Raw genomic sequence first — 26,071 nt, 5'->3', positions numbered from 1 at the left:
GAAGTTGTCTTTATGTCGTTCGTAGATGGAGTCAACAGTTGGTTCTCGGCCGGTTCTTATTGGGATGGTCTCGGTCCGACCAACGTTTTTCAGTCAGATGATAATGCTGCCTTTGTAAGTCAATACGAAGAAATTGAATTGGCATCCGACAATTTAATGAAGAATGGAATGATGGCCCCGCGAGCTCGAAAAAGCAGCTTCGCAGCGACGAACGACCCTTTCTCCACCGCGTCTCTTAGTGAAGCTTTAAGTAGCAGTATACCAATGAACCACAATGTAGGCGGTGGTCTATTAAGAAATGCGCTTTCGAGTACTCCCAATGGAGCTTCGAATATGTTGGGGACGTCGCCTGCTGAACCCAGCATGCTCGTTGGTTCCGCCAATCATTCCTCTGGCTTTGGAACATCGTTTCCTGGAAGTACTTCATTAGGAGGAAATACGGGCTCTTCTCTTTTACATCCTCGTCGATCGGTGACCTCTCTCTTATCAAGCAGTGCCCATCATCATCCCCTCTCATCATTTGTCGATTTGGCTGCTCCTGGTAGGTCTTCGTTTTCTTCGTCAACGGTTGGCGGAAGTAGCCTTCCCAACTTTGGCCTTTCTAGCATGCCTCCTCCTTCTGCATTGCGGACGTCGAAGCAGCCTTCGCCATTTAACTTGTTGGAAACTACGTCGAATAGCTATAATCCGTCTTCCTCTTTTATGGACTCGGTAAACTTGGAGTCGCTGCCAGTACCGACGGCACGTCGTCGTCCATCTTCCATAGCTCCAATCGGAACACGTCCTATGAAGAAGGATCTTAACTTTTCATCCAGCAATGGCTCTGCATCGACCGATAACACCCTTCGTCCACCAAATCCTCCTCTTACTAATGGTAATGCTACTCCCATAGCCGCTGTGAACAAGGTTTCTGCTGTTGCAGCCTCTCCTCAAACGACTGGTTCGTCTGCTTCTTCTTCTCTTCCTACTTTAAGCTTAGATTTTAAGCAAGAATACAGTGGAAATAATCAAGACATGTCCGGTTTGTCATCCTCATTGTCCAAGTCGCATCATTCTTCCGTTGCTTTGGGCTCTCAAATATGGTCCTCTCCTCCTGCCAGCTCCGTAGGCGGTGTCAATGTTTGGTAAGCAAGCGTTGTATCAAATGCGGTGGTTATTCCTTTACTTAGAAAATTTAATTAGGAGTGGAATCCTTATTGACTATAACGAACCGTAAAAGGAGCACTAGTATTCATACCGCGTTTTAAAAAGATGCAGATGGTTTTCTATATTTCCTTTCAATGAAGTGGAGGAGTCGTTATGAATCTTGTTCGCTGTTGTCATAGTGAATCTTTCTTTGCATGTCGCATACTGATTTTTTCGCATAGGATGGGAATTTTTTTGAATCCTTAAAATCTGATATCTGGTTATTCCTGTTAAGGTATATAAAAGGCTTTGGGTGAATGAGAATGTGGTTCCATAGATTCTTGGATCAGTGAATATGTTGTGAAGGGTTTTTTCTGCTTTTATTATAACCAACGTATATACTTACAAAAGAAGAAAAGAAAGAAAATTATAAAAAAAATAAACTTGGAAATAGAATACGGTGTTTCAATAGAGCTTTGGGCGTTTTCTATCTTTTTCTTCGGGGCAGGTCTTGTCAAGATAGAATGGAAATAGGGCAAAAAGGAATAAGTTTATTTGCTGTTTGCTTTGCAAAAAACGCTAGGGCATGGATCTCTTTGAAGTGGTTTTACTTTTCATTAGTGTCCACGCTGCACATAGGGATATATGTATGTTTATTAATATACTCTTAATAATTTAGTTTCTGTAATTTGATTTTTTTTGCTTCTATTCTTTTGTTTATGAACTATTTAATTTAGTATCCTTGTCTGTAAAAATACATCATTTTCATCGAAAGCTAGGTGAAGTTCTGCAATAATAATGGATTACACTTCTTGTCAATTGAGCACTTCTTATCTTACTTTCTGGTCCTTTCTCTTTCTCCTTATTATTTTTTTTTGTCTTTTTTTGAAAAAAAATTTTCATTTTCAACATTTTTCAACTTAGCATTGCTATAGTCCAACTGCGGTATTCGCAGAAGGCGATCCTTATAACTTTGCAACTCCCAGCATTATACCAAAAATTTTAAAAATGGGAAAACGCTCAATTAAAGAGGTTAAAGATACCGACTTGGAAAAGAAGGTGGAAGGAGAGAATGTAAAACCCAAAGAAAAGAAGAGCAGTAAGCACGAGCACAAGAAGCAAAAGAAAACGAGCGAGAAATCTGATAAGAAGAAGAAAGACAAGAAGGAAAAGAAAAGAAAGGAAAAATCTGAAGCAGAATCTACTTCTCAGGAGGGAGAAAGTAATGGTGAAGAAGAGAAGACAACCCCCAAACAGGATTCTTCTCAGTCTACCACAAACGAGGCTGCTCGCAAAGAGTATGCAAAGGAGCATGAAATCAACTATTTGGATCCTCTCTCTAAAACTCCGTTGTTGCCTTTATTGGATTTCTCTGAACTTCCAATCCACGATAATTTAAGATTGGGCTTAAAGAACTTTAAGGATCCTACTCCAATTCAAGCTGCTTCATGGCCTTATTTATTTGCTGGAAGAGACGTTGTTGGTATTGCTGAAACTGGTTCTGGTAAGACAGTTGCTTTTGGTATTCCAGCTCTACAGTATCTGCAAAATCTACCCAAAGAAAAGCCAACAACACGTATTTTGGTTGTAAGTCCAACTAGAGAATTGGCTATCCAAACATATGAAAATATTAAAGGTTTAACTTCAGATACTATGTTTAAGGTTGCTGTAGTTTACGGAGGTGCCCCAAAGAATGAACAAGTTCGCGCTGCTCGTGATGCTAGTGTAATCATTGGTACCCCAGGAAGATTGCTTGATTTAATCAACGACGGTGCTGTTGATTGTTCGAATGTTGGTTATTTGGTATTGGACGAAGCCGATCGTATGTTGGATACAGGTTTTGAACAAGACATTCGAAACATTATAAGTCAAACACCCGATCCTCTGAAGGGAGGAGCCCGTCAAACTGTCTTTTATAGTGCTACTTGGCCTGAATCTGTTCGATCACTTGCCGCTACCTTTTTGAAGGATCCCGTAAAAATTACTATTGGTAGTGATGAGTTGTCTGCTTCTCAAAATATCACTCAAATAGTAGAGTTGTTGAATGATTCCAGAGAAAAGGAAAGAACTTTAATTAATATTATTTCCAAGAATTTAGCTTCTGCTAAACAAGGAGATAAGATTTTGGTGTTTGTTTTGTACAAAAAGGAAGCTGCCCGAGTCGAAAATACCTTGGCTAGAAGATTTAATGCTGTAGGAATTCATGGTGATATGTCTCAAGGTGCTCGTATCCAAGCACTCGAAAGCTTCAAATCTAATAAATCACCTGTTTTGGTTGCTACCGATGTTGCAGCTCGTGGTCTCGATATCCCCAAGGTGCAACTTGTGATTAATGTCACCTTCCCATTGACAATTGAGGATTATATCCACCGTATTGGCCGTACTGGAAGAGCAAATACTAAGGGTGTTGCTCATACTTTTTTCACTCCTGAAGACAAATCTCATGCAGGTGAACTCATCAATGTTTTGCGTCAAGCTAAACAGGAGATCCCTGAGGGATTATACAAGTATGGCACCGCTGTAAAGCCCAAAGTAAACGCTTATGGTTCTCGTATCACAAATGATGCTCCTATGAAAGCAGCTACTAAAATTACCTTTGATTGAGCTTGATTTAGCAACAATTGCTTTCCTTTAAATTCCAAGTACTTGGAACTGAATTTTTGAGTCAGTAGTCTTTTATTCTTCCGTTTTCAAATTGAAAACTACAAAAGGAAAAGATGCCTGCCGGTCTTTTGGGAATTTTTAATTTTTTGGTCAAACTGGAAAAGTATTTTTTTTTACGTTTATAAGGGACAAGGTTTATACATTTATATGTATATAATAATAAAATATATTAACTGGTTAATCTTCTATCTATCCTTTCAATGTTGTTTCACCTAAAGTAAAAATGTTTGAGTAATTGACAAGAGAATATTTATCTCGCAGATTTATGTTTCTTGGTATGTTCAAAACCTGCAACCTTCTTTCGTTTCTGCTTTTTTATTTCAGCATAGTTTTCTTCACTGGCGTATGTGGATACCGGAGTTAGCCAAATCTGTAACTGCTTAGTATGGAACGGGAAATTGAGTACATCAATAAAGTAAATGCCTATGTTTCTAGAATTAATGTTAGCAAAATCCGATAATCTAATATAACATACGCAGCTTGTACCAAATCATTAACTAGGATCACGGATTCATCGATCAATTCTTTTTTGTTCAAAAGAAAGAAATGAAGTGCCGTTCGATTTTTGTTCACAAAAATTTTTAAAGTGTGATCTAAAAGCTCCGGAGGACATTTGTAGACAATTTCCATTTGCAGTAATTCACCCATGGATTTGTCAAGCAAAGGGTGCTTATAATTGTACTCTTTTGATTTTTTCAAACCGCTTCCTACCTTTGAAAGAAATCTCAGAAACTCATTACTTTCAATCCCAGTTTGTTTTAAAGTTTTAGCTAAGGGGGCTACTTTTTTGTAAGCCTCTTTAATATCTCTTACGCAGCCTTGGTCGGTACGTCCGTATTGTATAAGAAACCGTATACTTTCCAAGTCGTCGTCTGTTCGGGTTAAGTTCCTCAATAACTTCCTAAGACGCGACTGCCATTGTTGTATAGGTTGTGCAGATGTAGAAAAGGAGTCAGTAATACCTGTCAGAGAAGAAGGATGGAGGTCCCTAATCCTCTGATCAAGCTGCAAAAGACCCTTAAACTTTTGGTTTTCTGATGAAGTTGGAATGCCCCATAATGTTTCTTTGAGAGAACAGCGCAAATGGCCTTCTACTAAAGGTAAACATAAACTAAGGGACAATTGATATTTGGCTGCCTGGGAGCAGGGTATACTGGAATGCATATATTCACGCCTTGTATCCAAGAATAAAACTTGACCTTCATATTTCCTGCACAATTTAGGAGAACCAAGTTTGGTTATAAGACGCTTAAAGGAAGGATAATTATCAAAATCTCCATGATCATTACACAACTTCAGTACCGTATGAAGATTGAACGTATCTTTGTGCGTACAACTTAGAGATCTTCCTGCAAGTTCAGGAGGTGGAGCTTTAATGGGAGCATGTATTACTAAATATTGTTAGCGGTTTAACGAAGATTTAAAAGATACATACATTTTCTTATTAGCGCTTCGACGATTCGGTAGCTTCGCGTATGCCATTGGATTTCACCAGTCTCTAAGTTGGGCACTCCTTCGAAAAGTGAACGTAAGTAATGTTTTATGAATGCGAACTTTTCTGAATGCTTTCTATAGTATTTCTGAGAATGAAACCTATGGACGCAGTTTATGACTTGGTCGATAAATAACCATAACATTGATGATTTTAGAGAACGAGGATTTTTTCGACCCTATAGGTTAGTATTATGATATATTTAATATTCAAATTTCAACTCACAGCTTCAGAATAATATAATGAATTGAATACATAAAAGAACTCTTTGGGCAACTCTTTGTTATGCAAATAGAAGCTGTAAATAATTTCACTGACACTGTGCATTGCAGCGACCTCAAGTGATTTGGTACTGTTTTCTGATTCATAAAAACTGTCCAGTATAAAAGAGGCTCGCTTGTCAAAGAAAGAATCAAAATCCAAGCTAAACGTTAGTGAATTAGATTAACGTTTCAAACACTTACAACAAACTGCTTGAAAATATTTTGGAAATCCACAAAAATACAGAAGACATTCCGCAAGTAACGTCATTGCTTATTGAAGCCGTCTTGTCATTTAATGATGTTACGAGACCTTCGAGTATAAAGTCATTTAATAGTTTACGATCTTTAGTCGTGACTGAAAATCCGAAAAACTTCAACACAAGTAACCCGTAATTTGAAATGTCGACCCTATCAACGCCTGATATTAAGAGTCTTCTCAAAACCGAGATCCATAGAGAAGGATTTTCTTGAAGATAGAATACGACATTATTCAAGATCGGCGGAATTAGCTGATTATAAGTTTCAACAGATGATCCTAACAAAGCTAGCCAGCTCAGATCCAACGAAAGCTCCGGAGAGGGAAGGTGAAACATTTGAGAGTGTAAACAAACCATAATTCGATAAAGTTGCTGACTTTCCTTGACCATTGTTAATCTCTCATCTGCATTAGATGTGTTCAGTAACTTTTCCAGTAAAGGAAGTTTAAGCGTATTCTCTTGAAACTTTTCTCTCATGATATCACGGGTATTTATAGTTGTTCTAAAAAGGTATCCCCTGCATACTGCTTGTAAAGGAATAACCCATGAAGGGGGCCGTTTCGTAGCCAAGATTCTTTCGTTAATTTGAGCACTACTTTGAATATTACGGTGAAGGCGGCCATGGAAATGTTTTTTTAATTTTGTAAAATTAGGAAACTTCCTGGAGCTTCTCAAAGGCAAGATTTGTCGGTTAGTAAGTTCAACCTCATCCCGTTTCAGGTGTATTTTACCAAACAAATGAGGAACATGTTGCGTCGCTTGTAAAAAGTTTAGGAGGTAAGAAAGTGCATGTAAGGAATATATCACACGAGGAATATTTGAGTATTCAAGTAAGTGCTTCGGTTCAAAGCGAAAAGCCTATAATGTCAGTAACTCAATGTCAACATACAAAGGATTCATACACTAAACATTCCAACAAAGTCTAAAAATTCAAAGAAAACTCCCATGTACAAGCTTTTCCCATTAGCAGCACGACATCGTGGCCTCCAATTGCTTGCTAGTTTAGGATAGAACTTCATAGATAAGTCATAAAGCACCTTTCCATCAGCTAGAGAAGCTATGAAGTCGTCTATACTTTTATAAACGACTTCCATCTGATTTTCTATCCATCTTCTCAGTTAGTTTTAAACCAATCTATCGAGACGTACACTTTGGCTTCATATACGTTACACAGGTAATTATACGCTACCCAGATATCAAGATCCAGAGGATCCTTTTGATCTTGCGGGCGAATTTCAGAATCACATTGGGCATCGGATTCTTCTTTCAATTTCTTTGATAAATGTATGGGATCATCTTTCCAAGGATCACTAAAGGGTATAGCATTTACCTGAAGTTCACGCAGTGCTCTTGGGTCTTGTAAATCAACCATTCCGATTATTTTTCTCAATTTCCTTCTCTTTTATATCCTCGGATGTTTTTTGTAAATGCCAATAATTAGGTTTTCCATATATGTATATTTGGGAAGAAGGAAATAAACAAACATTGAGATCTCAAAACCAATGCTAGTAAACAAACATATATGAACCAAATAGAACGAACTATTTGTACTTATATTGCTGAAAGCAACAAGTTTCTGTACTCAATTTAAGGATACATGAAAATACTTGTACCAAAACTATCAGATTAGAATCTGAATGCAACCAAAGGAAGCAGAAGGATAAGCTATAGCATCAAAATTTTTTCTTTTTTAATCAACCTCTGAGACTTTGACAGACTTTAACTTTTACTATAAATCCAAATGTTTGCATCGTGAACGTATTAACGGAAAATAATGTATGTAAGGGTTAATAAAACTGATTTACGAGAAAGAAATAACAAGATGATTTGTTGTACAGTTCAACATTAAAAAAGTACTGTATGTGGATCCGAAAGTGTAGGAAGCGTAAATGATATTGAAAGATCAGTATTCTACCAATGACTCCAAATGCGAGCATATCAAGAAAAGCTTGCAGATAAAGATGATATTAGAATGGATCATGATCATTCGTTTCCATTGCAAACTTTAGAAACAAGTTCGTGTGGAAGCTTTCAGAAAAAGTTTGCTGACATTATGTACCAACAGAAAAAAGACCCATTATCGGAGGACGGCGGCATTTTGCGGTGAACCAAGACATAAGTTCAGACGTAAGAATTCATACTTGTTTTTTAATAGGGTGAGAAGGCTAAGGTATTAGTCCGACGAAGAGGAAAATGCATTTTTTGCGGGCGAGCGTCAGAAAATCAGCAATTTAGAGAGGAACAAGCATTCCTTTACGTACGTAATTAGTTCAAAGGCTGGATTCAAGGCTAACTTGGAACGATAGTGAGACAGCTAAGTCTGGTTTAGAAGCTGAAATTGGACGACGCCAAGAGTACGCATTGGAAACGGTTGACCAAGCTACAAGCTGTAAGTTTTTGGAGAAAAGGAATTTTATATGATTTAGAACATTTTTTCTAATACTAAGGAAGTATCTGAAAAGCCCTGTGTTGTACATCTGGATGGGATTGCTAAACAGACATCTGCAGCAACCTTGAAAGAAGCTTTAGGCGGACGCGACTTTGTGATTGCTACTAATGTCTTTTCACCTGAAGGAAATTATTCAAAAGGAATATCTGTTTTTCGCAATGAAAAGTTTGCACGAGACGCTATACGACGTTTGTCTACTAAACCGGTGGATGGAAGTTACATATCAGCTGCCGTTGGAACAACAGAAGCAAACGATGATTCAATATTTTCTACCCAACGAAAAGAGCTTGAAAAAAAGAAAGAGAAAGATAAGAATGCTGTGTCAGTAGAGCATCTGTCAACTCTAGACAAAGCTAAATTGGAATGGTTATTGTCGCGCATGAGTTGTGAAAAAGGATCTATAGCAAATGTTTTATGCTTTGCCATCGATTATGTTGATAAGTATAAAGAGGCATGGAAATGTTGATGGAATATCGGAGTACTAACCATTTATTGACGTAGATTTCTGAAACAATCGTGCAAGAATTACTGAAAGACGAGGATGTCAATGAGGAAAGAATAAACGATAAATCCACTTTGGAAAAAGGGGAGAGGAAATTGGGATTATTATATGTGATCAATGACCTATTGTTTAACGGGATATCTGGAGTGCCGCTGGTTTGGCGATATCGAATTAGGTAAGGATGAGATTCATGGAATAGTAAAGCATATTCTAACTCTAATATGTAGTTTGGAACCATCTATCAGTTCTATTTTTGATCATTTATACGCTTTTAGTCGACGGCTAGGAGGTCGTCTAAAGATGGATATGTTTTGTAAAAAAGTTGCACAAGTTATAGACGTTTGGCGGATAGCTTTTCCAGAAGAAGTTTTGGATTCAGCGTGGGAAATGTTTAAGAGTAAAGATACCGAAGCATCTATCCGGGCGCTCAACCGAACACCGACAGCTGCTGTTCATGAAAATCGATGGGCAACGGCCGCAGCTGAAATAGAACAAGACCAAGATGATCAAGAATACAACGGGAATCCTGTGAATGTATCAGAGCTTTTGCTAGAAAAAGAAAAAGAATATCTTCAGCATGAATACGAAAGGCATGACCTAGATCAGAATGCTCCATCGTCAAGTTCCTCGGCACGTGTTGCTTCTTCCTCTACTCCAGAGGAACCTGACGACAGTGTGAAAGCTAAATTCAAGCCCAGCTTTACTAAAGGTACATTCGTGTCACGAAAAATGCGAATGCATGCTGAGGATTTGTTTTGATGATGAAGGTGATTCAACAACAATACATGATGCATGAATTTACGATCAATCTACTAGGAACAGACTACATATAGAACATACAACATATAGGTAAAAGGGAACAATTGCCCTGCAATCATAATATCATTAAAAGAGAAAAATCTTAAAACATTGAACAACGTAAGAATCCAAACAAAGAAATATGCATTGTATAAACACAGGTTTACATTTTTATGTGAGGGAATGGAGTAGTATCGGTACAATATTATTACATTTTTCCAGCACTTTCGGTGCGTGCGGCATCTTTGCTTTGTTGAGTAGTTCCAGTATTCCCTTCCTTTTTGACAGCACTTCCAACATCGTCAAAAAAGTTATTTATTCCATGGCGGACACGTTCAATGTTGTAAGTGACTTTGTGATCAGCGTCCTTAACGGTGCTTTTTGCTTGTCTTTCTTCAGCCATAATGTAGATTCAATTGATGCTTGCCGACGAATTAGAAGTAATTCCTTTTTTCAGTAAGTTTCGAACTAAGTCGCTTCAGTATTGTAAAGACCTTTTTGAATTCTGTTTTTGGTAATTGCCAACAAAAGCAGGGACGCGCTTTCTTTATATAATTTCACCGGATGCTCGCGCCTCTATTTTCGGAAGTGATATCATTATGAAACAAGTCTCCAAGTTGAATGTAAATAAAACAAAAAAAATAGATATATCTCATGGAAAGTATATCTTTTTAGGAGCGAAATGGAAAAAAGATGAAATAAACCTTGTAATGAATGATATCGAAGCATTCCTGTTGAGATGGTTTTGAGCTGAGGACTGTATGTAACCGGATTTCGCGGAATACGTCGCATACGCAGCATGCTTCAAAAGGTCTGGGGAACTGAAACCATTAAAAATTTAAAAAAAAAAAAAAAGACAACAACATCGTATTTTTTGTTGTTAATTGACATACTCATTCTATAATTCATCTTGAAACGACCATTGTAATGTCTAATGGGTTCTTGATAAATGTTCAATGTATGCTTCAGAAATAGCGTCGTATTTTCATTAACCTCGCATTTGAGAAAGAGGGTTTCGAACTTACAAGGAAATATCGTGAAAGATGGTCTACGTACCTGCCACATAGAGAGATTCTGTATTCAACGTATAAAATTGATTTGATGCGTCCAGTTTTACGAATTATTCTTTCTTATGAAATCTTTTATTTTGTAAATTCTTATTTTTAAGTGGTCTTTCCTTCATTTTATTGATTTTTTATTTTATTTTAATTTTTTTCCATTTTATTATTTATTATTTATTCTCGCCGTTTATTTACATACTAACCTTACCTTGCATAGCAACGGCTACCATTTATTTACCCTGCCTTCTCTGTTCGTTTACATTGAGGCGTTCACTACCGATTTTGAGGAAATACAGAAAAGACAGCGAGAGAGCATCTTGAGCTTCTCGCAATATTTCATTTTTCGTAGAATGGCTACAACATTAAATTTCAATGCTCAGTCATCAAATCCTCCAAAGAGTTTTTCCAATTACTTCTGGGTAAGACAAATTTTTGGCGTCGTTCTGTCATTTTTCCGTTCTTTTGGAGGATCTCTAACATTTTCTTTGTCTTTAGGGAGTGAATGATGAAGGATACCATGCCTTACTTTCTCGTTTCAGCGAAATAAAACACATCAATGAAGATCTGCGGTCATTTTTCCATGAGAGGTATGTCTCTTTACTGACAGGCCCCAGCATTCTCAAACACGGTCAAACAATTACCTTTTTTTTTTTACCGTTTATTATCTTTGAGTACTGTGGAAAGCGACACGTCAGTTTGAATTTTTCGTTTCTGTTTCTAACAGCTCTTCTGTAGAGCTAGCATTGAAGAAGATTATGCTAAACGGATGACCAAATTGGCCCGCTCCAATGTAGGTGCCAATGAAACAGGAACATTAAGAGAATCTATTCAAATGATGAAGTCAGAGATGGATACTATGGGCAAAAATCGTCTCGCAATTGCCCAGCTTTTACAAGACGATGTCTCCAACGCTTTTAGTCGTTTTGCTATATCTTTGAAAGACAAAAAGAAAACAGTACGTAAATATCTTTTTTTTTTCTTTCTTTTTTTCTTCCTCAAACTAATATAACACTGTTCTAGATCATTGCTAGCATTGAAAAGTGCCACAAAGAGAAAGAATCAAAGAAACAAAATTATGAAAAGGTAAGAGACGCTCTTTCCAAACAGTTTGATCTTCATTGTTGCTAATGAGTTTTATAGGCACAAGACAAATACCATTATTTGTGCAAAAAAGTAAACTATTATGTGTCCCAACAGAATATGTTGGTAGGAAAGGATCTGGAGAGAAACAATTCCAAGTTAAACAAGACTCAAAATGCAATTGCATCCAGCGCTTCTGAATACAAGGCGAGCGTACAAACCATCTCAGATACTTACCAGCGTTGGATAAGAGAGTGGAAGTCAGCTTGTGATAAGTTCCAAGATATTGAAGAAGAACGTCGTCATTTCTTAAGAAGTGTTCTTTGGACTTTCACCCTTCTTGTCTCCCGAGGCGCGTTCAATGATGATGAAGCTTGCGAACGCATTCGAAAATCCCTCGAGACCTGCAACGTCAAAAGCGATGTTTTAGGTTTTATTGAAACTCGAGCTACCGGAACCGGTATTCCTCAACCTCCTAAATTCTACGACTTTTATAAAGGAGAATCACCTGAAGATGTTGTAGAGTTAGTCCAAGCAAACTTTGAGCGCGCACCATCAAACATAGAAAACGATCACATGACCCTAAATCGCCCTTATACCCTTTCCGCTGCTGCTCGTACAGGAAATGCGGCCTTGGAAGGATCCTCAGATCTCCAAAACGTCTCTACCGCTGTCAACCAGGCAGCTACATCAATATCGTCTAATTCCTCTCAATCAGGCCGATTGTCACCACATAAGAAGCTTTTTAATAAATTCAAAAAATCGAGCCGCCCCGTTACTCCCAATGTCTTAAATGCTTCTTCGGATATGTCTCCACTGGATGAAAACTTTCAAAAAATGTCTGTGCAGAACAATAAGCCTGAAACTGACTCTGCACCAAGTAATCTTCCACCAGCATATCAAACGATTTCTCCAATTTCCCGAAGACAACAAATTCAGGATGAATTTAGTAGCGTCATGAGGATGGAGAACAGAGCTGTTTCTCCCATCTCTGATAACCGAAAAAACAGTTCTTCTATCGGACTGAGAAAAAACCAGCCCTCAAGGCCTTCTTCATCTCATTCACGTCGTGTATCAAGGTTACCACGATCTTTAACACCAGGTGCTGTTGAACCGGAGTATGATTACGGAGTCAAGGTAGATCCCGTCCAAGACCTAGGCCGAACCGTGGATGATGACGAGTATCAATCAGAACTTGAATCCTCTATCAAGGATGACTTTTTCGCATCGAACGGATACGGCGTCGCAAACCTCTCATATCCTATTCACGATGATTACGACGCTGAAGATCGTCATTCTTTAGATATAGAAGAAACCCCAACAAGTTCAGACGGACAAAAGATCCTTGGGTACGTTCATGCTCTCTATAACTACGATGCTGCTATACCTGAGGAAATTTCTTTCCAGAAAGGCGATACTATTGCCGTGATAAAACTTTATGAAGATGGATGGTGGGAAGGCTTTGTTGTCGGTGACGATGATCATAATAGAGGACAATTCCCTTCTAATTTTGTGCGTCAAATTGATGTTTAATAATCGATAAATGGTTTCCAGATCTTGTGCATTCTTTTGTTCATGCATACTTTCCATCTTTCTTTTTTTTTTATTTTGATGATCTTTTGTTTATTTATCGTTTTGAAATTTTGTTGGTTGACAACTCTAATAGCTCATATGTACTGGCATTTACAAAATTGAATAGAGACATAAACTAGTAGAATAAATTCCATTTTATTTACTTTGAACCTTGCATTCTAAATTTGTACATAAACTGTTAGTAATTTACCAGCGTTACCAAAATTTTTTGTGCGCAACTTAGAAACTCGGTATATGCTTCTCTAAAATAAGGACAACAATCAACCTATGTTTGTTTACAAATGCAAGATTCTTCGTCTTATGTGAGAAGTAAGTTAAGTTAATTGAATTTTATGATTAATAAATCAAATTCAGGATATTCTCAAGTTCCTTCATCATCAGGCATTCGTAATTCGACATTCGCAGATAATGGACTAGTGAGCGGACGAACAAGTTTAGCGCCTCAGCGTACACTTCTTCCAATTCGTCCTTCTATAGACGTGGATGGAATGACAATGTCTTCTTCTCGACTTGCGACACCTTCTGTGAGACCCAGCTTGGCACCAGGGTAAGATAGTGAACGGACTTTTAGCGGAGACATATTTAAGCATACTAATAACTTTAGAGTACGGAGGTCCAGCATAATGAATCGAAGGATGTCAAGTGCGTCTTTTATGGGTCAAGCTACATCTACGTCGAGCATGAAGGATCCGCGTCCATTGACAGACAAACGATACCAGCAGGAGTGTTCTGCTTATGTAGTCAATTTCTTACTAGAATGCGGTTATCCACAACCATTGGCTCCTAATAACAGGTTTTTACCTACTACAAAGGAGTTTGCTTCTATATTCAAATTTTTATACAATAAGATGGATCCAAAATTTCGGTTTGGGAATCGTTACGAAGAAGATGTTATAAACTGCTTAAAGAATTTGCGGTATCCCTTCATAGATTCCATATCTCGATCCCGGTTGGTAGCTATAGGAACTCCTCATAGCTGGCCTGCTATTTTAGGAATGCTGCATTGGCTTGTATGCTTGATCCAGTGTACAGAGCAGGCTGTTGATATGGCTTATTCGGTAGAAAATGACACCCTAAATGATCACTTCGTCAATAAAACGCTATTTGACTACCTCGTTCGAAAGTACCATTTATTCTTACAGGCTTCTATGGATGAAGAACCAGAACAAGAATTAAAGGCTTCATTTGAAGAACAAAACAAGGAAATCAATACTAAGATTCAATTGCTACAACAGGAAAATGATGAGTTATTAAAGCAAAAGCAAGCAGCTGGTGATTTAGACTCTACCATCGAGCTTTTAGAGGAAAGATTCAAAACCATGCAACGGGATGAAGTTAAGCTTCAATCTTTTATGTCCTCAATTCAATCGAGAATGGAATCCAAGACAACTTTAAAGAAGCAAATTCAGCTGAGTCTTAGCGAAAAAGAAGCACAGTTACATGAGCTGAATGAGAAGAAGAAGTCTTTAAAATCAAGGGTAGATATGCAATCGGTATCAACGGTTGAATATCAAAAAATGGTATCTGAGCAAGAACAATTGGATCGAAACATAAATTCAATTGGCAATAGAATAACTGAGCTGAGAAAAGAAGTTTTTGACAAAGATCTTTTAGTGCAATCAAAAATCGATACTATTGAAAAGGAATGTCAAAGATATAGTAATTTGGCTTATCGGATCGGGATAATTCCTTCAACTGCCCTTCGTGCTAGAAACGGTAATTTCGAGTTAATTTTAGATCCAGAAACTGGATCCATAAATCTTGATTTAAAGAATAACGTACGTCCTTTCTTAAATCAAGTTCGTCATTCAATAACTATGGAATTTCATGAGGAGCAAAACAAATCCCTAAAAGTCCAAGAAGTACTAGACGCGTTAAATGACTCTGTCGCAGAACTACAAGATGAATTGAACACTATCGAGTCCCGTTTAAACGCTGTAGTCAAAGAATGTACTATGCTACGTGAATCAGCAAACCAGGAAAAGACCTCTTTAAATGCGGAATCTCAAAAACTAGAGCATGACTTACAGCAACTTAAACTTTCGTCTCATAACAGCATGTTGCAACTGGATCAGCGAATCCAAACTATAACCATTGAGGCGGATCAACTGGCTCACGCATGCATGGAATATAAAAATGGCATTTACAAAGAAGTCGCTTATATGCTCAGTGAAATTATACAGTTTAAACTGTATATTCAAGATAGCCTAGAGGGTCTCGAGATAGACTATATGAAAGAATTCGAAGAATTACGGTCAAAAATTGTGTAGACCTTCTCCTTCATTTTACGATTTTGGTTACGATCCTAATATTTCATAATTCGTTCATTTGGCTAAATCGCTTGGTTTTTTTTGTTCTTGTATTTCTTATAATCCTTTTTATTCGTGCATATCATGCCATCTTTTTGACGTTGAACATAAGCTAGTTTCTTACTTGTAGGCTGGTGATATTTGACTACCTGTGTACTATAATGCCGTTATAGTCTTTCTTAATAAAAAATTAAATAACTATTGTATCCTATTAATTTAGATGATCATACTGTAAATTATGGACATTCAACTCCTTCTTATTTTGAAGACTGTTCATCCTGCTCAATTTTCAACTGGATAAGCTGTCTAAATCCTTTGACGAATTTAGCATTCGTACGCGAAGGTGCATACCAATCTAAAGAAACAAATTCCACTATGATTTCCTCGGGAATAAAAGAAGTAATCTTTGCTTGAATAGCAAAGAAAATAATGTCAGCAGCCTGCAGCCTTACATTTTCTCGAGAATGAGCAAGAAAGTTAGATGTGTACTTTAAGGAGTATAATGCTAAGGTTTTGTATTTGGATATCAAAAAACTCCTTAGCATATTAAGAATAATAATAACTCCTGCTGTTGAAGTACATTTCGTAGCTCTTTGTTGAGCTAGAAAAGCTACACGAATAACACTTGTACTGTTAGTTCATAAGTTTGGAAAATATGTACATACGGTTTTGAAGAAATAAACTTTTCAAATATACCACTGAGCGATAAGGACGTAAAAGACGACACTACTTGGTAATAAGAACGATTATCCTCTTCCTTAGACGTTAAAAATTTTATATATAACTCGAAAATATCTTGTTTCGACAGCTCATGTTCTGAATGACTTTCATCTCTGAAATCAATCAATTTACGAACATAATGTTTGTAACCATTATAGCAAAAAAATACCTAAATAGTTAATAAATTACAAGGTTTTTAGATTATTGCATACCTTTCCATCACCAAAGCCATTTCCTGTAAAAGTCACTATACCCTTAAAAGCATCTTCACGAAAAGCGGGACATTCAAGGAATCGGATCTTCGAATCCTCTTTTTTAAATTTTTTAAAAGATTCTATCTCGCAAGTGTATGAATTTTGAATGGTATTTTGTAACCCTTCATCATATTTTAGCACTGGATGTCTTCTTAGGTCATTTAAACATTGTAAGGCCAATAAACGAAGATTGTCAATTTTATCGAATGCTTGACGGACCATAAAAGAAAAGATTAAGCTAACCTGAGACTTTAGAAGTTTTTGGAATTGCGAATCCAACGTGATCAATCTATTAAATACAAGCAATGATTGTTTTCTTACCCATGAGCCTACATCTCCTCTTGTATCAACTTTGTAGTTATACGAAATTGAAATAAGGAATGTGGTAAACTCATTTATGGTATTAATCGTTGACTTCTTATACACACTTTGGCATAGGCCTTTAAAGGCCGAAACGATTGAAGACTGTAATTCTATAGATATGTTCTAAATATTAGTATATGCATAACTATAAGCTCTCTTACCTTTGAACAATATGCCGTTTTCAAATACAAAACTATACTTTCTTGATGAGACATATCGATATCAGGCAGTTTTTCAATTATAGAAACGATTGTTGAGAATTCTTCTGGAGAAGAATTTATGTTATATGAAGACATCAATTCAGATAGGTAACTTCCTGATGAGTCGTGTTGTATCAAAGAGTTGAATGCACTGGATATATCCTCAGTTATGCATTCCTCTCGAAGGGAAATTGCAGTTCTTATACAATTGAAGGCAAGATCCGTTATGTTTTTTTCAAATTCGCACCTAGAAGAGAAAACTGAGTTTATCAATCTACAAACTCCAGAAAGTAGTTTAGTTTTTTGCGAACGAGAAAACCTATCAACCGGCATGTAAGTGCCATACTCAAGTAAAGGTCCAACTTCGTCAATAACCATCGAATAATCTTGATCTAATAAGCATCTCAGGGTGCTACCAATGGCGAGAAAATCACCATAAGCATGATCAATATTTCCGGTCGAAAGTCGGTCTTTAAGAAAAGGCAGATTCATCGGAGCTTCCTCGTTGTATATTGAAAATAATCTATACAGACATGCATCTGATAGGTTCTGAATTTTGGAATCAAAATGATGCAAATTCTGCAATAACTTTTGATAAATGCAAGTACGAAAATGCGGGTTTTTGGCAACCTCTAATGTATACACGCAATAGCAGTTCGAAATATCAGATACAGAGGTATAGTTAAGCAATGAAATAAGATTTAAACCATCAGGTACAGAAGCATGCCTTCCGACTATTTCAAATAAAGCGGCTGTTGCTGCTCTGCGAATATTGACTTCTCTGTCAAATAATACGGTTTGAAGCAAATTGATTACAATGTTCAATTGAACAGGCTCAATATCTTTACGAGAATAGGATCTGTATAGAGACCATATGAAATAACAAGAAGCGTCGCGAATGCTCTGACCAGAAACGCGTGTTCCAACGCGAATTTCGTAAGATAAACCCTGCAAAAAAAGTTGTTAGCAGCTTGAATAACAAAATTTTGTTGACAAATGACTCACTAGTTCAATGAGGGGAAGAATATGCAAAATTGTTTTATATTTTAGAAGTCTCATGTTTGCCAATCTAGCAAAAAAAAGAATAGAACCATGCCAAAGATCTGGAAAAGTAATTGATACATTAACAGTGTTATAAATTGGATTTAGAAAGGTGTTATCAAGTGTTAAAACAATGACAGCGTCAATCACTTGTTCGGCCAAGTACCAGGGAAGACGTTCTACAATTCTGGCTAGGCCCTTTGCAGCAGACCACCGCACAAAAGTATCACTGTATTCAACTGAAGAAAGCAGAAAGTCTATAATTTCCTCCAAGTAAGTATGTACGGATATTTCGGTGTCTTGGGGTAAAGAATGAAAAGAGTCTGGAATAAAAGGGTCATATTTCCAACTGGAGGATGCTTTAATAGGAACTAAAAGCAATCCTACTCTTGCATAGCACTTTGAAAGAAGCTTATGTATAGCGGTACTTTTACTACTGGAATTTGAGGCTTGAACGAATCTTAAAAATGACACAACATTGCTTGCATAATCCAAAAAGTCTTCTCTTTGACATATCTTTAAATTTGCTGCCACGGATGAAACAAATCCAATTTTATAAAATAGATTTTTCGAATCCCAGAGATCAATCGTGGACTGTAAGATGTTTGGTAATAAATGTACGCAATCTTGTCTGGAGAGTAAACGCGCCAAAACCAAAGAAGCAGCTTCTCTTTCCAATCCACTCCTGTCTAGAAAAAAGAGAGAAAGGCTCACAATACGTTGTTGGAGATTACTGCTTTGTTCAATAGAAGAAAGAGGGAAGGGGATATTTAGCAATTGAGAAAGCCATAAAAGGTTTACATAAATGGTCTGCCATGACAAAATCTCTTCATTTTTTAGGAAATGATAAAGGATTTCTACTTGCTGCACTTCTGTAGGAAATAAGACGCGAATGACTTTAAGGCCACGTATTCGACAAAAGTTGTACACAACCAAAGAACTGAGAAGGTTGTCTAGACTTTCATTTGAATGAACATAGCTGCTTAATATGGGAACATACTTCGAAAGTATTTTATCTAATAGCGTAGGTTGTTGTTGGCAACCCTGTACCTATAAAACCAAGTCAGAAAAGGATCATGAAGATAGTTAACAACCCATACATATTCTAGCACTTCATCACATAGACGTTGTTTTCCAGAGGGATCGTCAGCAGTCTCAAGACTCTTGCAGAAGGATCCGATACTATAGATGAACCCGCTCAAAAATTTTTCTTCGTGGGGTATAAGAAACCCAGATGTTTCTTCGTCAAATTCCATTTACTAAATATTACATGAAGAAGTTTATCAAGCCAAGGCAAGAGTAATGGATGCACGCACACAAAGGGTCAGGTAGTACGAACGACGTAAAGCAAAGGTCTGCGCTTCTACATATAATTTCAATTTTTTCATTCGCTTTCTATTCCTTTTTACATCAGTAGGATTTCAATCTCTAAATAAGTTTCTTAACAAACCACGATTTCATTATAGTGATTCGATGTGAACAATGTAAGATTTCTCCCAAGAGTATAATGTTATAAAAAAAGGAAACTAGAAGGCAATTACATAGTAGAAAATAATAAATTTTTCTAAGCATTTTTTTTAAAAGACACTCAAACAAATTTTCTTTCAACCGTTTCTTCTTAAATAAATTTCATATTCAATTGTTTATTTACTAACGCAATGCAACAATACCACTAATGCCGTCGTCATGGTAACCGAAATAATTCCTCTCCAATTCCTTCTAAGTTGTTATCCTTCTACCAAGCCTACCGAAGGAGCAACATAGTAAAGATGTGGTGGGTTTACTATCTACTTATTTGGTACTCGATTATTCAATCTGCTTTGGCACAAATTAAATATGTTTTTCCTGGGACCACGGATTCCGTTTCGTATGATTCCGTCGAGATTAAGTGGGAGGAGTCGAATTTCGGAGCTTCTTTAAAAGATATAGAACAAACACAATTTAAGATCTGTACGAATACAGGTCAGAAGCCGGAATATTGTTACACGATTCCAGAGTTGATAAAACCTTCCTCAACAAGTTCTTATGGACCATTCTCTGTGCCAAAGAACTTGGGTCGTCCAGGCAGAGTATGGTTCGTTTGGGCACACTCTACTCTTAGCAATAAGAAAACCGTTGATGACTTCTCTGATTTCTTTACTATCACCGGGCTTGACGGATATTTTGATGACTATAACGTATTTGAAAACCTTATGAAATTAGGTGTTTGGTCAAATCCTCCTGTGTCACCTGCCTTTACCTTATTATGGCCAACCGGTACTATGCGAGATTGGTATTTGCAACAAACCGGCCGAATTCGTACTGGTCCTATGCAACAGAGACCGGGTTCTGTCTTTACTGCTCAAACAACAAGTTTCTCACGTCTTTGGGAAACTTCTTCCTATAGCGTTTTCAAAAAGTACGGTAGCTTGCCTTACCCCACTTCTACCGTCCAGCCTGGCGCATCGTACACGTACACCCTTTATGCAAACTATGCATCCACAGCTTCTTCTCCAGTGGTCACAGCTACTCCTACCCATGGTTTGAGAAGAAGGGATCTCTGGTCTCGTGACGAAGTAGTTGAGTACGAGAAACGCCGCATGCGTATTGATGAGCCTCGTCGTGGTTTGCTCCATCCTTAAACTATAATAGGAGCTTTCCATTGCTTAAAAAAATTCTCACAATTTTTTAATAACTGATCCTTTTTTTTGCTTCCCCTCTTGTATATTTTCAGGCATAGGATATGACAATTCCTTAATTGTCTTGCTGTGATTTGCCTTTGTTGTTCCTATATTACCGAAATGTCTCTTGTCTGAGTGAAATTGATGGAATGGGTAAAGTCATTGCTGGGATTTTACCACGACTTTAACCCATGTTGGGTTCACTTTATTTTTTTCCTATTGAAATGGTGATTATGAGCATTTTCGATTGACATTTAAAGATCAAGTTTCTTTCTTTTCTTTTCTTTAGTTTCTTTTTTTTTACAACGGGTTGCTTTTATTTCTGCATTCGTTTAATTGATATATATATACGCTCTTTATAGTTGCACGTCGATCTTTTTGGGATCAAGTGTTTCATAGATACATTTGTTTCTACGCATATTTGCCTTTGATTAGTAGTGCATGGCGATATTTAGTTTAATTTATGGTTTTTATCTAGTCAATGACAATTTATTTTTTAATTGCTACGAAATTATATGGTGTTTCCTAGAGGAAGTCTTCGTAAGTGACTCGCAATTTCAAGTACCACTCTTAATCCCTTTGATTCTACAATTCTACAAGGAAAGATGTTTTTGTTGGATAAGGCGATATATACTTGGTGGGATTAGCCTGCTTCTACTTTTTTTTAGCCTAAGGGAGCAAAAGTTGGTTTACGGCAAATGTAGATGGACTTTTTTTGAAGCAAAACTATACAACTAAAAGCAAATCACCAATCGCAATTATATCGTAAATTATTCAGGAAAAAGAAATGAGCTCGAAAAGCTCATATGTAGGAATTTGATAAATAAGAAACGTATTAGAATTCAGGAATCATAAGCATCCGTATATAAGGTGAAGTTCATAATGAAATCAAGTAAAATAAAGCAGGGGTGGATCACGAATATACCTCTTTCTCATTGAATACTGTCATCGGGTTTAGTTGGTTTTTTTCTTACAAACCTTTGGCTTTTTATACACAATGGCAGTAGTGGCCAGCAAGATTCCAGCTAATGCGGTACAAGTATACAAGGAACGGTTTGTCAAAGTCTCTGTTTGACGACGATTCAACAAATAAGCAGAAAGAGCACCAATACCAGCAACATCGAGGGAAATTGCAGCTAAAGCAGAAGCCTTACCACCATGGAAAAGTCCAGAAGCTTTTTCGCAAAGGCCTTTGTATTCCTTTTCAGCTTCTTGCTTCTTGTTTCCTCCCTTCTTCTTACCGTGAGTTTCCTTCTTTCCGGTGTCTTCACCAGGTACGCCAGGGTGCAAATAAGAGTCGGCTTCTTGCTCATCCAAGACAACCACCTTTTCGTCTTTCTGAGGATTCTCTTCGCTCAAAACAGGTTCGACCTGAGGAGGAAGGGGAGCAGCCTTCTCTTCCTCCGTCTGTGGAAGTGCATTGTCTTTTACAATATCAGCATAAGAAGGATGACTAGGGGCGTTCGTAGAGTTGGCCATGATAACAATAAGACTTGAAATAGATCAATCAAAATAAAAAACTATCAAAAAAGTACTTTATGTCAAACAAAAAGGCAAATCAAATCCGTAAAAGAGATGAGTATGCTTTCACAATATACACAATAGATATTCAAAAGGGTAAAGCGGTGTTTGCACTAAATACTAGGTAAGCTCTTCAAATTTGTTTAGTTCAAAAGAATATGCTCTTGTTAAGACGGAATCCGCCAATTTATGCATTTCATCATGAACAAAAACAATGATGTCACACTTTGAAGATAGCCAACATAATTCTTTTTAGAGGAACGACTAATGTACGCAAGAGAAATGTTAGAGATTCTTTGTTTTTATGAAATTTCGTTTTCATCCTCAAAATCTCGTTTTATTTACTTAAATCCAATAAAGAAATATAAATAAAAAAGAAAGCTTTTTGGGCTTCGAGGGGGCTCGAACCCCTGACCACTTCGACCCAAACGAAGTATGCTACCACTACACCACGAAGCCAGCTGTTGATAGCGTTAGAATTATTAGGATTATATAGCATAGACAGACTTGAAACTGCAAATTATTTAGCATAGACTTGATGAATGGGAATGAAGCTAAACTTGTTGCTAGTCTTAGCATCCGACATTCAAAAAGAAATTTTAACAGCTAGTAAATTTGATATAACAATGTTCTTTGTTCTATGATTCTCAATCATGGTCACTAGGAAGAACAGTTCCTTGCGATGTTTACTAACGAAGTAGAACGAGAAAAGTCAGAAATACAGAATTTGCTCTGCTAATTAGAAACAAAACTAAACATTGTTAAAGGAAAAAAGGAAAAAATAGTTTGGAGATGAACACAGGAAAGTTACTTCTACTACTTCGTTCATCTCCTTTCTTAAGCTCCTTCCCTGACCAGACACTACTCAAAAAAAAGCGACATTGTACCCTAACCTAACAAAACCAACAAGCAGTCACAGAAAACTACCAAATTTGTTTGGGAAACTTGGAAACAAACCAGCAGCGTTTCTGTCACAATGGTATGTATAAAAGAACTTGTAGAATAGGTGTAAACTAACATAATGTAGGGTATTGACATTGAGAGACACCACGTCAGAAAGTCTCAACGCAGCAAGCCTGCCTCTGAGAACGTCTACTTGAAGCTTTTGGTCAAATTGTACCGCTTCTTAGCCCGTCGTACTGACTCTCGCTTCAACAAGACTATCTTGAAGCGTCTTTTCCAATCCAAGACCAACCGTCCTCCTATCTCGATTTCCAAAATTGCTGCTTTAACCAGTCGCAAGGCTTCCGATCTCGAAGGCAAGACCGTTGTTACCGTTGGTACCGTTACTGATGATGAGCGTATGTTGACCGTCCCTAAGCTCTCCGTCGCCGCTCTTCGCTTCACCAAGTCTGCCCGTGCCCGTATCTTGAAGGCCGGCGGTGAAGTCATGACTTTGGACCAACTTGCCCTCCGTGCTCCTACCGGTAGCAACACCGTTCTTCTCCGTGGTAGAAAGCATGCTCGTGAGGCCTTCCGTCACTTCGGTTTCGGTCCCCACAAGCACAAGGCTCCCCATGTCCGTTCCGAAGGACGCAAATTCGAAAGAGCCCGTGGTCGCAGAAAGTCTCGTGCCTTCAAGGTATAAAATGCTTTTTTCGATTCTTTATTCTTTACCCTTTCTGCACTTTCCTACTTGTTTCATCTTTGGGTTGCTTGCCTGGTTTTTACATCATCTTGTGTGTCTAATTTCACTCGACATTCGTAGATAGATTTCCTACTACTGTGTCTACGATGATATACATCACTACTTTTTCTCTCAAGCATGTAGATAAATAGTTGTAGGAGTTTCAGTATGAATGCAAATTTTTGAGTTTGATGCATTTTTTGTGTGGTTTTTTTTCTTTCCTAGGTTTTTTTGTATACAAAAGCCTAGCAGTTTTTATATTCTCTTAGCACAACATTCAAGATGGCTACGCTAGTTGAAGCATGGTATAAAATTTTAATTTTTGACCAATTCAAAGAGTACAGAATTCATGGTTTTCCATAGAACATTTCCTTTATTTACCTTCCAATAAATCCGAAAAATTTTTATCCATGCCATGCCTAAACTCTCGGTAAACGACTTAGTAACGGCTTGCTCTTCACTATTATATAGGTGTCCTTAGTATTTTGCCAACCACCATCTTGGGTACCATATCGAAGATTTAACAAAAATGAGTCGTAGAAGCCCTCGTACACTTTATGTTACTGGCTTTCGAGATGGACTTCGTGCTCGTGAACTTGCTTACGAGTTTGAGCCGTATGCCTTACATAAACTCTGAAATATAACATACTGACCTCACAGATTTGGCCCATTAGTTCGTTGCGATATTCCTATTCCTCGAACTCGCTCTTCTAGACCGTATGTAATAATGGAGTATAGTAGATAAAACATATCTATTGTTTGACCCTATGCTTCTTCCTCGTACCAAAGCCCAACTAACCTCTGAACAGTTTTGCATTCGTAGAGTATGAAGATTCCCGAGACGCTGAAGATGCTTATTACGAAGTTCATGGTCGTCGTCTCGAACGTGGTGGTGGAACTCTGCGCGTTGAATGGGCCAAGCAACCTCCTCCCCCATCCGGTGGACCCATCCGCCGTACTACTCCCGGTAGAAGAGATCGCGGTGGCCGTGTTCGTGGTCCTGAACGCGGTGAACGTGGACGTCTTGGTACCCGCTCTCCTTCCCCACGTGGTGACCGCTCTCCTTCTCCCAGACGTTCTATGAGCCCTCGCTACCGTTCACGTAGTAGAAGCCCTGTTCGCCGTGATCGCTCTCCTAGCTATGAACGTGGTCGTGAGTCTCCATATTATCGTTCAACCTCTCCCCGCCGTAGTCCCCACCCTGATGAAGTTGAATATCGTCGTGCCGCTGCCTCTCCCCGTGACAACGCTCCTAATGACCTTCAAAATGCTCAGCCTTACGATGAAGCTCCTGCTTCTGCTCAAGCTGTTCCTTCAGAGGAGCCTAAACAGGACACCGCTCCTTCTACTGACCAACAATTCGTAGAGCAACCTGTTGAACAACAGCCTGAACAACACCAAGAACAGCAGCCAACTCAGCAAACAGAAAAACCAGCCGAGTCTGAAGCTCCTGCTGCCGAGCCCACTCCAGCGAATGCTGAATCAAGTGAAGCTGTCGAACCTGCTCAACCCACTGAACACACAGCCGATAGCGAACGTCAAGAGTAAATATAAAAAAAAATGGAGGTAAAATTGTCGCTTCATTCCTATTCCTTTTTCATTAGTCGTTTTCCGTTTTCCTTTTTCGTAAGCGCTTTAGGCGAAAATCGACATTTTCAAGTACCATTACATGTAGATAAAACGAAAACGCCTGGCCGTGAAATGCTCTTTCTGCTTACTTCGCTCGCATTTCAATGGTAAAAACAAGATTTTATGAACTCTAGAAAGGCATTTGAAATGACTATGTCCCACATTTACTTCCTGTTGTCTTTTTCATCCTTTTGTATGTATTTTGAAGGAATCGTATGTGAGTTTTGGTAACATCTTGTGTTCGGTGCCTGGAAGTTCATTGTCAGGAACTATAGGTTGAGCTGTTCTACTAAATGGGCGAAATTTGTTTTGACCCTTCAATATTTTTCCTTTGCTTTATTGTTTTGTTACAGCTAGTAAATTTTTGATTCATTGCTGTTTCGGTGTTGGCTCTCCTATCTTTTAAATTTTAATAGATTATAAAGAAATTGTTTTTTTTTATTTACTTCTACTTTTTGCATAC

General features: G+C 37.8%; 12 protein-coding genes and 1 non-coding gene across 13 annotated transcripts; 8 read left to right on the top strand and 5 right to left on the bottom strand.

Annotated features, from left to right (window-relative positions):
- Nucleotides 1-12: 12 nt before the first annotated feature.
- Nucleotides 13-1,128, top strand: SOCG_00099 (uncharacterized protein; the record flags this gene model as incomplete). The annotated part of the gene is made up of 1 exon (XM_013162519.1): nt 13-1,128. The coding sequence occupies one exon, from the start codon at nt 13-15 to the stop codon at nt 1,126-1,128; it is 1,116 nt and encodes a 371-aa protein (XP_013017973.1).
- A 681-nt stretch (nt 1,129-1,809) lies between these two features.
- On the top strand, nt 1,810-3,949 carry SOCG_00098 (ATP-dependent RNA helicase dbp3). The gene has a single exon (XM_013162518.1). The coding sequence runs from the start codon at nt 2,134-2,136 to the stop codon at nt 3,727-3,729; it is 1,596 nt and encodes a 531-aa protein (XP_013017972.1). The 5' UTR covers nt 1,810-2,133; the 3' UTR covers nt 3,730-3,949.
- On the bottom strand, nt 3,916-9,595 carry SOCG_00097 (GTPase regulator). Its single transcript, XM_013162517.1, has 6 exons — nt 6,704-9,595; nt 5,746-6,659; nt 5,507-5,705; nt 5,225-5,459; nt 4,265-5,180; nt 3,916-4,220 (listed from the first exon to the last, which is right to left on the bottom strand). Exons 1-6 carry the CDS (start codon nt 6,893-6,895, stop codon nt 4,040-4,042), a joined length of 2,637 nt encoding a protein of 878 aa, XP_013017971.1. The 5' UTR covers nt 6,896-9,595; the 3' UTR covers nt 3,916-4,039.
- Nucleotides 7,729-9,511, top strand: SOCG_00096 (U2-associated protein; the record flags this gene model as incomplete). The annotated part of the gene is made up of 7 exons (XM_013162516.1): nt 7,729-7,816; nt 7,867-7,928; nt 7,979-8,058; nt 8,108-8,190; nt 8,253-8,683; nt 8,752-8,927; nt 8,980-9,511. 7 exons carry the CDS (start codon nt 7,729-7,731, stop codon nt 9,509-9,511), a joined length of 1,452 nt encoding a protein of 483 aa, XP_013017970.1.
- Nucleotide 9,596: 1 nt separating the features above from the next.
- On the bottom strand, nt 9,597-10,123 carry SOCG_05547 (uncharacterized protein). Its single transcript, XM_013164079.1, has one exon. It carries the CDS (start codon nt 9,951-9,953, stop codon nt 9,759-9,761), a length of 195 nt encoding a protein of 64 aa, XP_013019533.1. The 5' UTR covers nt 9,954-10,123; the 3' UTR covers nt 9,597-9,758.
- Nucleotides 10,124-10,809: 686 nt separating this feature from the next.
- On the top strand, nt 10,810-13,439 carry SOCG_00095 (contractile ring protein Imp2). The gene is made up of 5 exons (XM_013162515.1): nt 10,810-11,030; nt 11,107-11,198; nt 11,347-11,566; nt 11,632-11,694; nt 11,752-13,439. The coding sequence occupies exons 1-5, from the start codon at nt 10,962-10,964 to the stop codon at nt 13,222-13,224; spliced, it is 1,917 nt and encodes a 638-aa protein (XP_013017969.1). The 5' UTR covers nt 10,810-10,961; the 3' UTR covers nt 13,225-13,439.
- Nucleotides 13,440-13,496: 57 nt separating this feature from the next.
- Nucleotides 13,497-15,804, top strand: SOCG_00094 (spindle pole body protein Ndc80). The gene is made up of 3 exons (XM_013162514.1): nt 13,497-13,593; nt 13,639-13,831; nt 13,889-15,804. Exons 1-3 carry the CDS (start codon nt 13,566-13,568, stop codon nt 15,552-15,554), a joined length of 1,887 nt encoding a protein of 628 aa, XP_013017968.1. The 5' UTR covers nt 13,497-13,565; the 3' UTR covers nt 15,555-15,804.
- On the bottom strand, nt 15,778-19,750 carry SOCG_00093 (tubulin specific chaperone cofactor D). The gene is made up of 6 exons (XM_013162513.1): nt 19,272-19,750; nt 18,136-19,221; nt 17,092-18,078; nt 16,526-17,053; nt 16,259-16,482; nt 15,778-16,217 (listed from the first exon to the last, which is right to left on the bottom strand). Exons 1-6 carry the CDS (start codon nt 19,425-19,427, stop codon nt 15,851-15,853), a joined length of 3,348 nt encoding a protein of 1,115 aa, XP_013017967.1. The 5' UTR covers nt 19,428-19,750; the 3' UTR covers nt 15,778-15,850.
- Nucleotides 19,751-19,910: 160 nt separating this feature from the next.
- Nucleotides 19,911-21,317, top strand: SOCG_00092 (KRE9 family cell wall biosynthesis protein). Its single transcript, XM_013162512.1, has one exon. The coding sequence runs from the start codon at nt 19,941-19,943 to the stop codon at nt 20,790-20,792; it is 852 nt and encodes a 283-aa protein (XP_013017966.1). The 5' UTR covers nt 19,911-19,940; the 3' UTR covers nt 20,793-21,317.
- A 113-nt stretch (nt 21,318-21,430) lies between these two features.
- Nucleotides 21,431-22,481, bottom strand: SOCG_00091 (uncharacterized protein). The gene has a single exon (XM_013162511.1). The coding sequence runs from the start codon at nt 22,308-22,310 to the stop codon at nt 21,786-21,788; it is 525 nt and encodes a 174-aa protein (XP_013017965.1). The 5' UTR covers nt 22,311-22,481; the 3' UTR covers nt 21,431-21,785.
- A 258-nt stretch (nt 22,482-22,739) lies between these two features.
- Nucleotides 22,740-22,811, bottom strand: SOCG_16287. Its single transcript has one exon. It is a non-coding gene; the product is annotated as a tRNA-Pro (tRNA).
- A 468-nt stretch (nt 22,812-23,279) lies between these two features.
- Nucleotides 23,280-24,354, top strand: SOCG_00090 (60S ribosomal protein L18). Its single transcript, XM_013162510.1, has 2 exons — nt 23,280-23,331; nt 23,380-24,354. The coding sequence occupies exons 1-2, from the start codon at nt 23,329-23,331 to the stop codon at nt 23,938-23,940; spliced, it is 564 nt and encodes a 187-aa protein (XP_013017964.1). The 5' UTR covers nt 23,280-23,328; the 3' UTR covers nt 23,941-24,354.
- A 43-nt stretch (nt 24,355-24,397) lies between these two features.
- Nucleotides 24,398-26,069, top strand: SOCG_00089 (SR family protein Srp1). The gene is made up of 3 exons (XM_013162509.1): nt 24,398-24,594; nt 24,640-24,696; nt 24,789-26,069. The coding sequence occupies exons 1-3, from the start codon at nt 24,509-24,511 to the stop codon at nt 25,525-25,527; spliced, it is 882 nt and encodes a 293-aa protein (XP_013017963.1). The 5' UTR covers nt 24,398-24,508; the 3' UTR covers nt 25,528-26,069.
- The last annotated feature ends 2 nt before the right edge of the window (nt 26,070-26,071 follow it).

Source organism: Schizosaccharomyces octosporus (assembly GCF_000150505.1).
Source record: "Schizosaccharomyces octosporus yFS286 unplaced genomic scaffold supercont6.2, whole genome shotgun sequence".
Lineage (NCBI taxonomy): Eukaryota > Fungi > Ascomycota > Schizosaccharomycetes > Schizosaccharomycetales > Schizosaccharomycetaceae > Schizosaccharomyces > Schizosaccharomyces octosporus.
The sequence above is the reverse complement of the archived record's forward strand: the minus strand, read 5'-3'. Positions and strand labels throughout refer to the sequence as shown.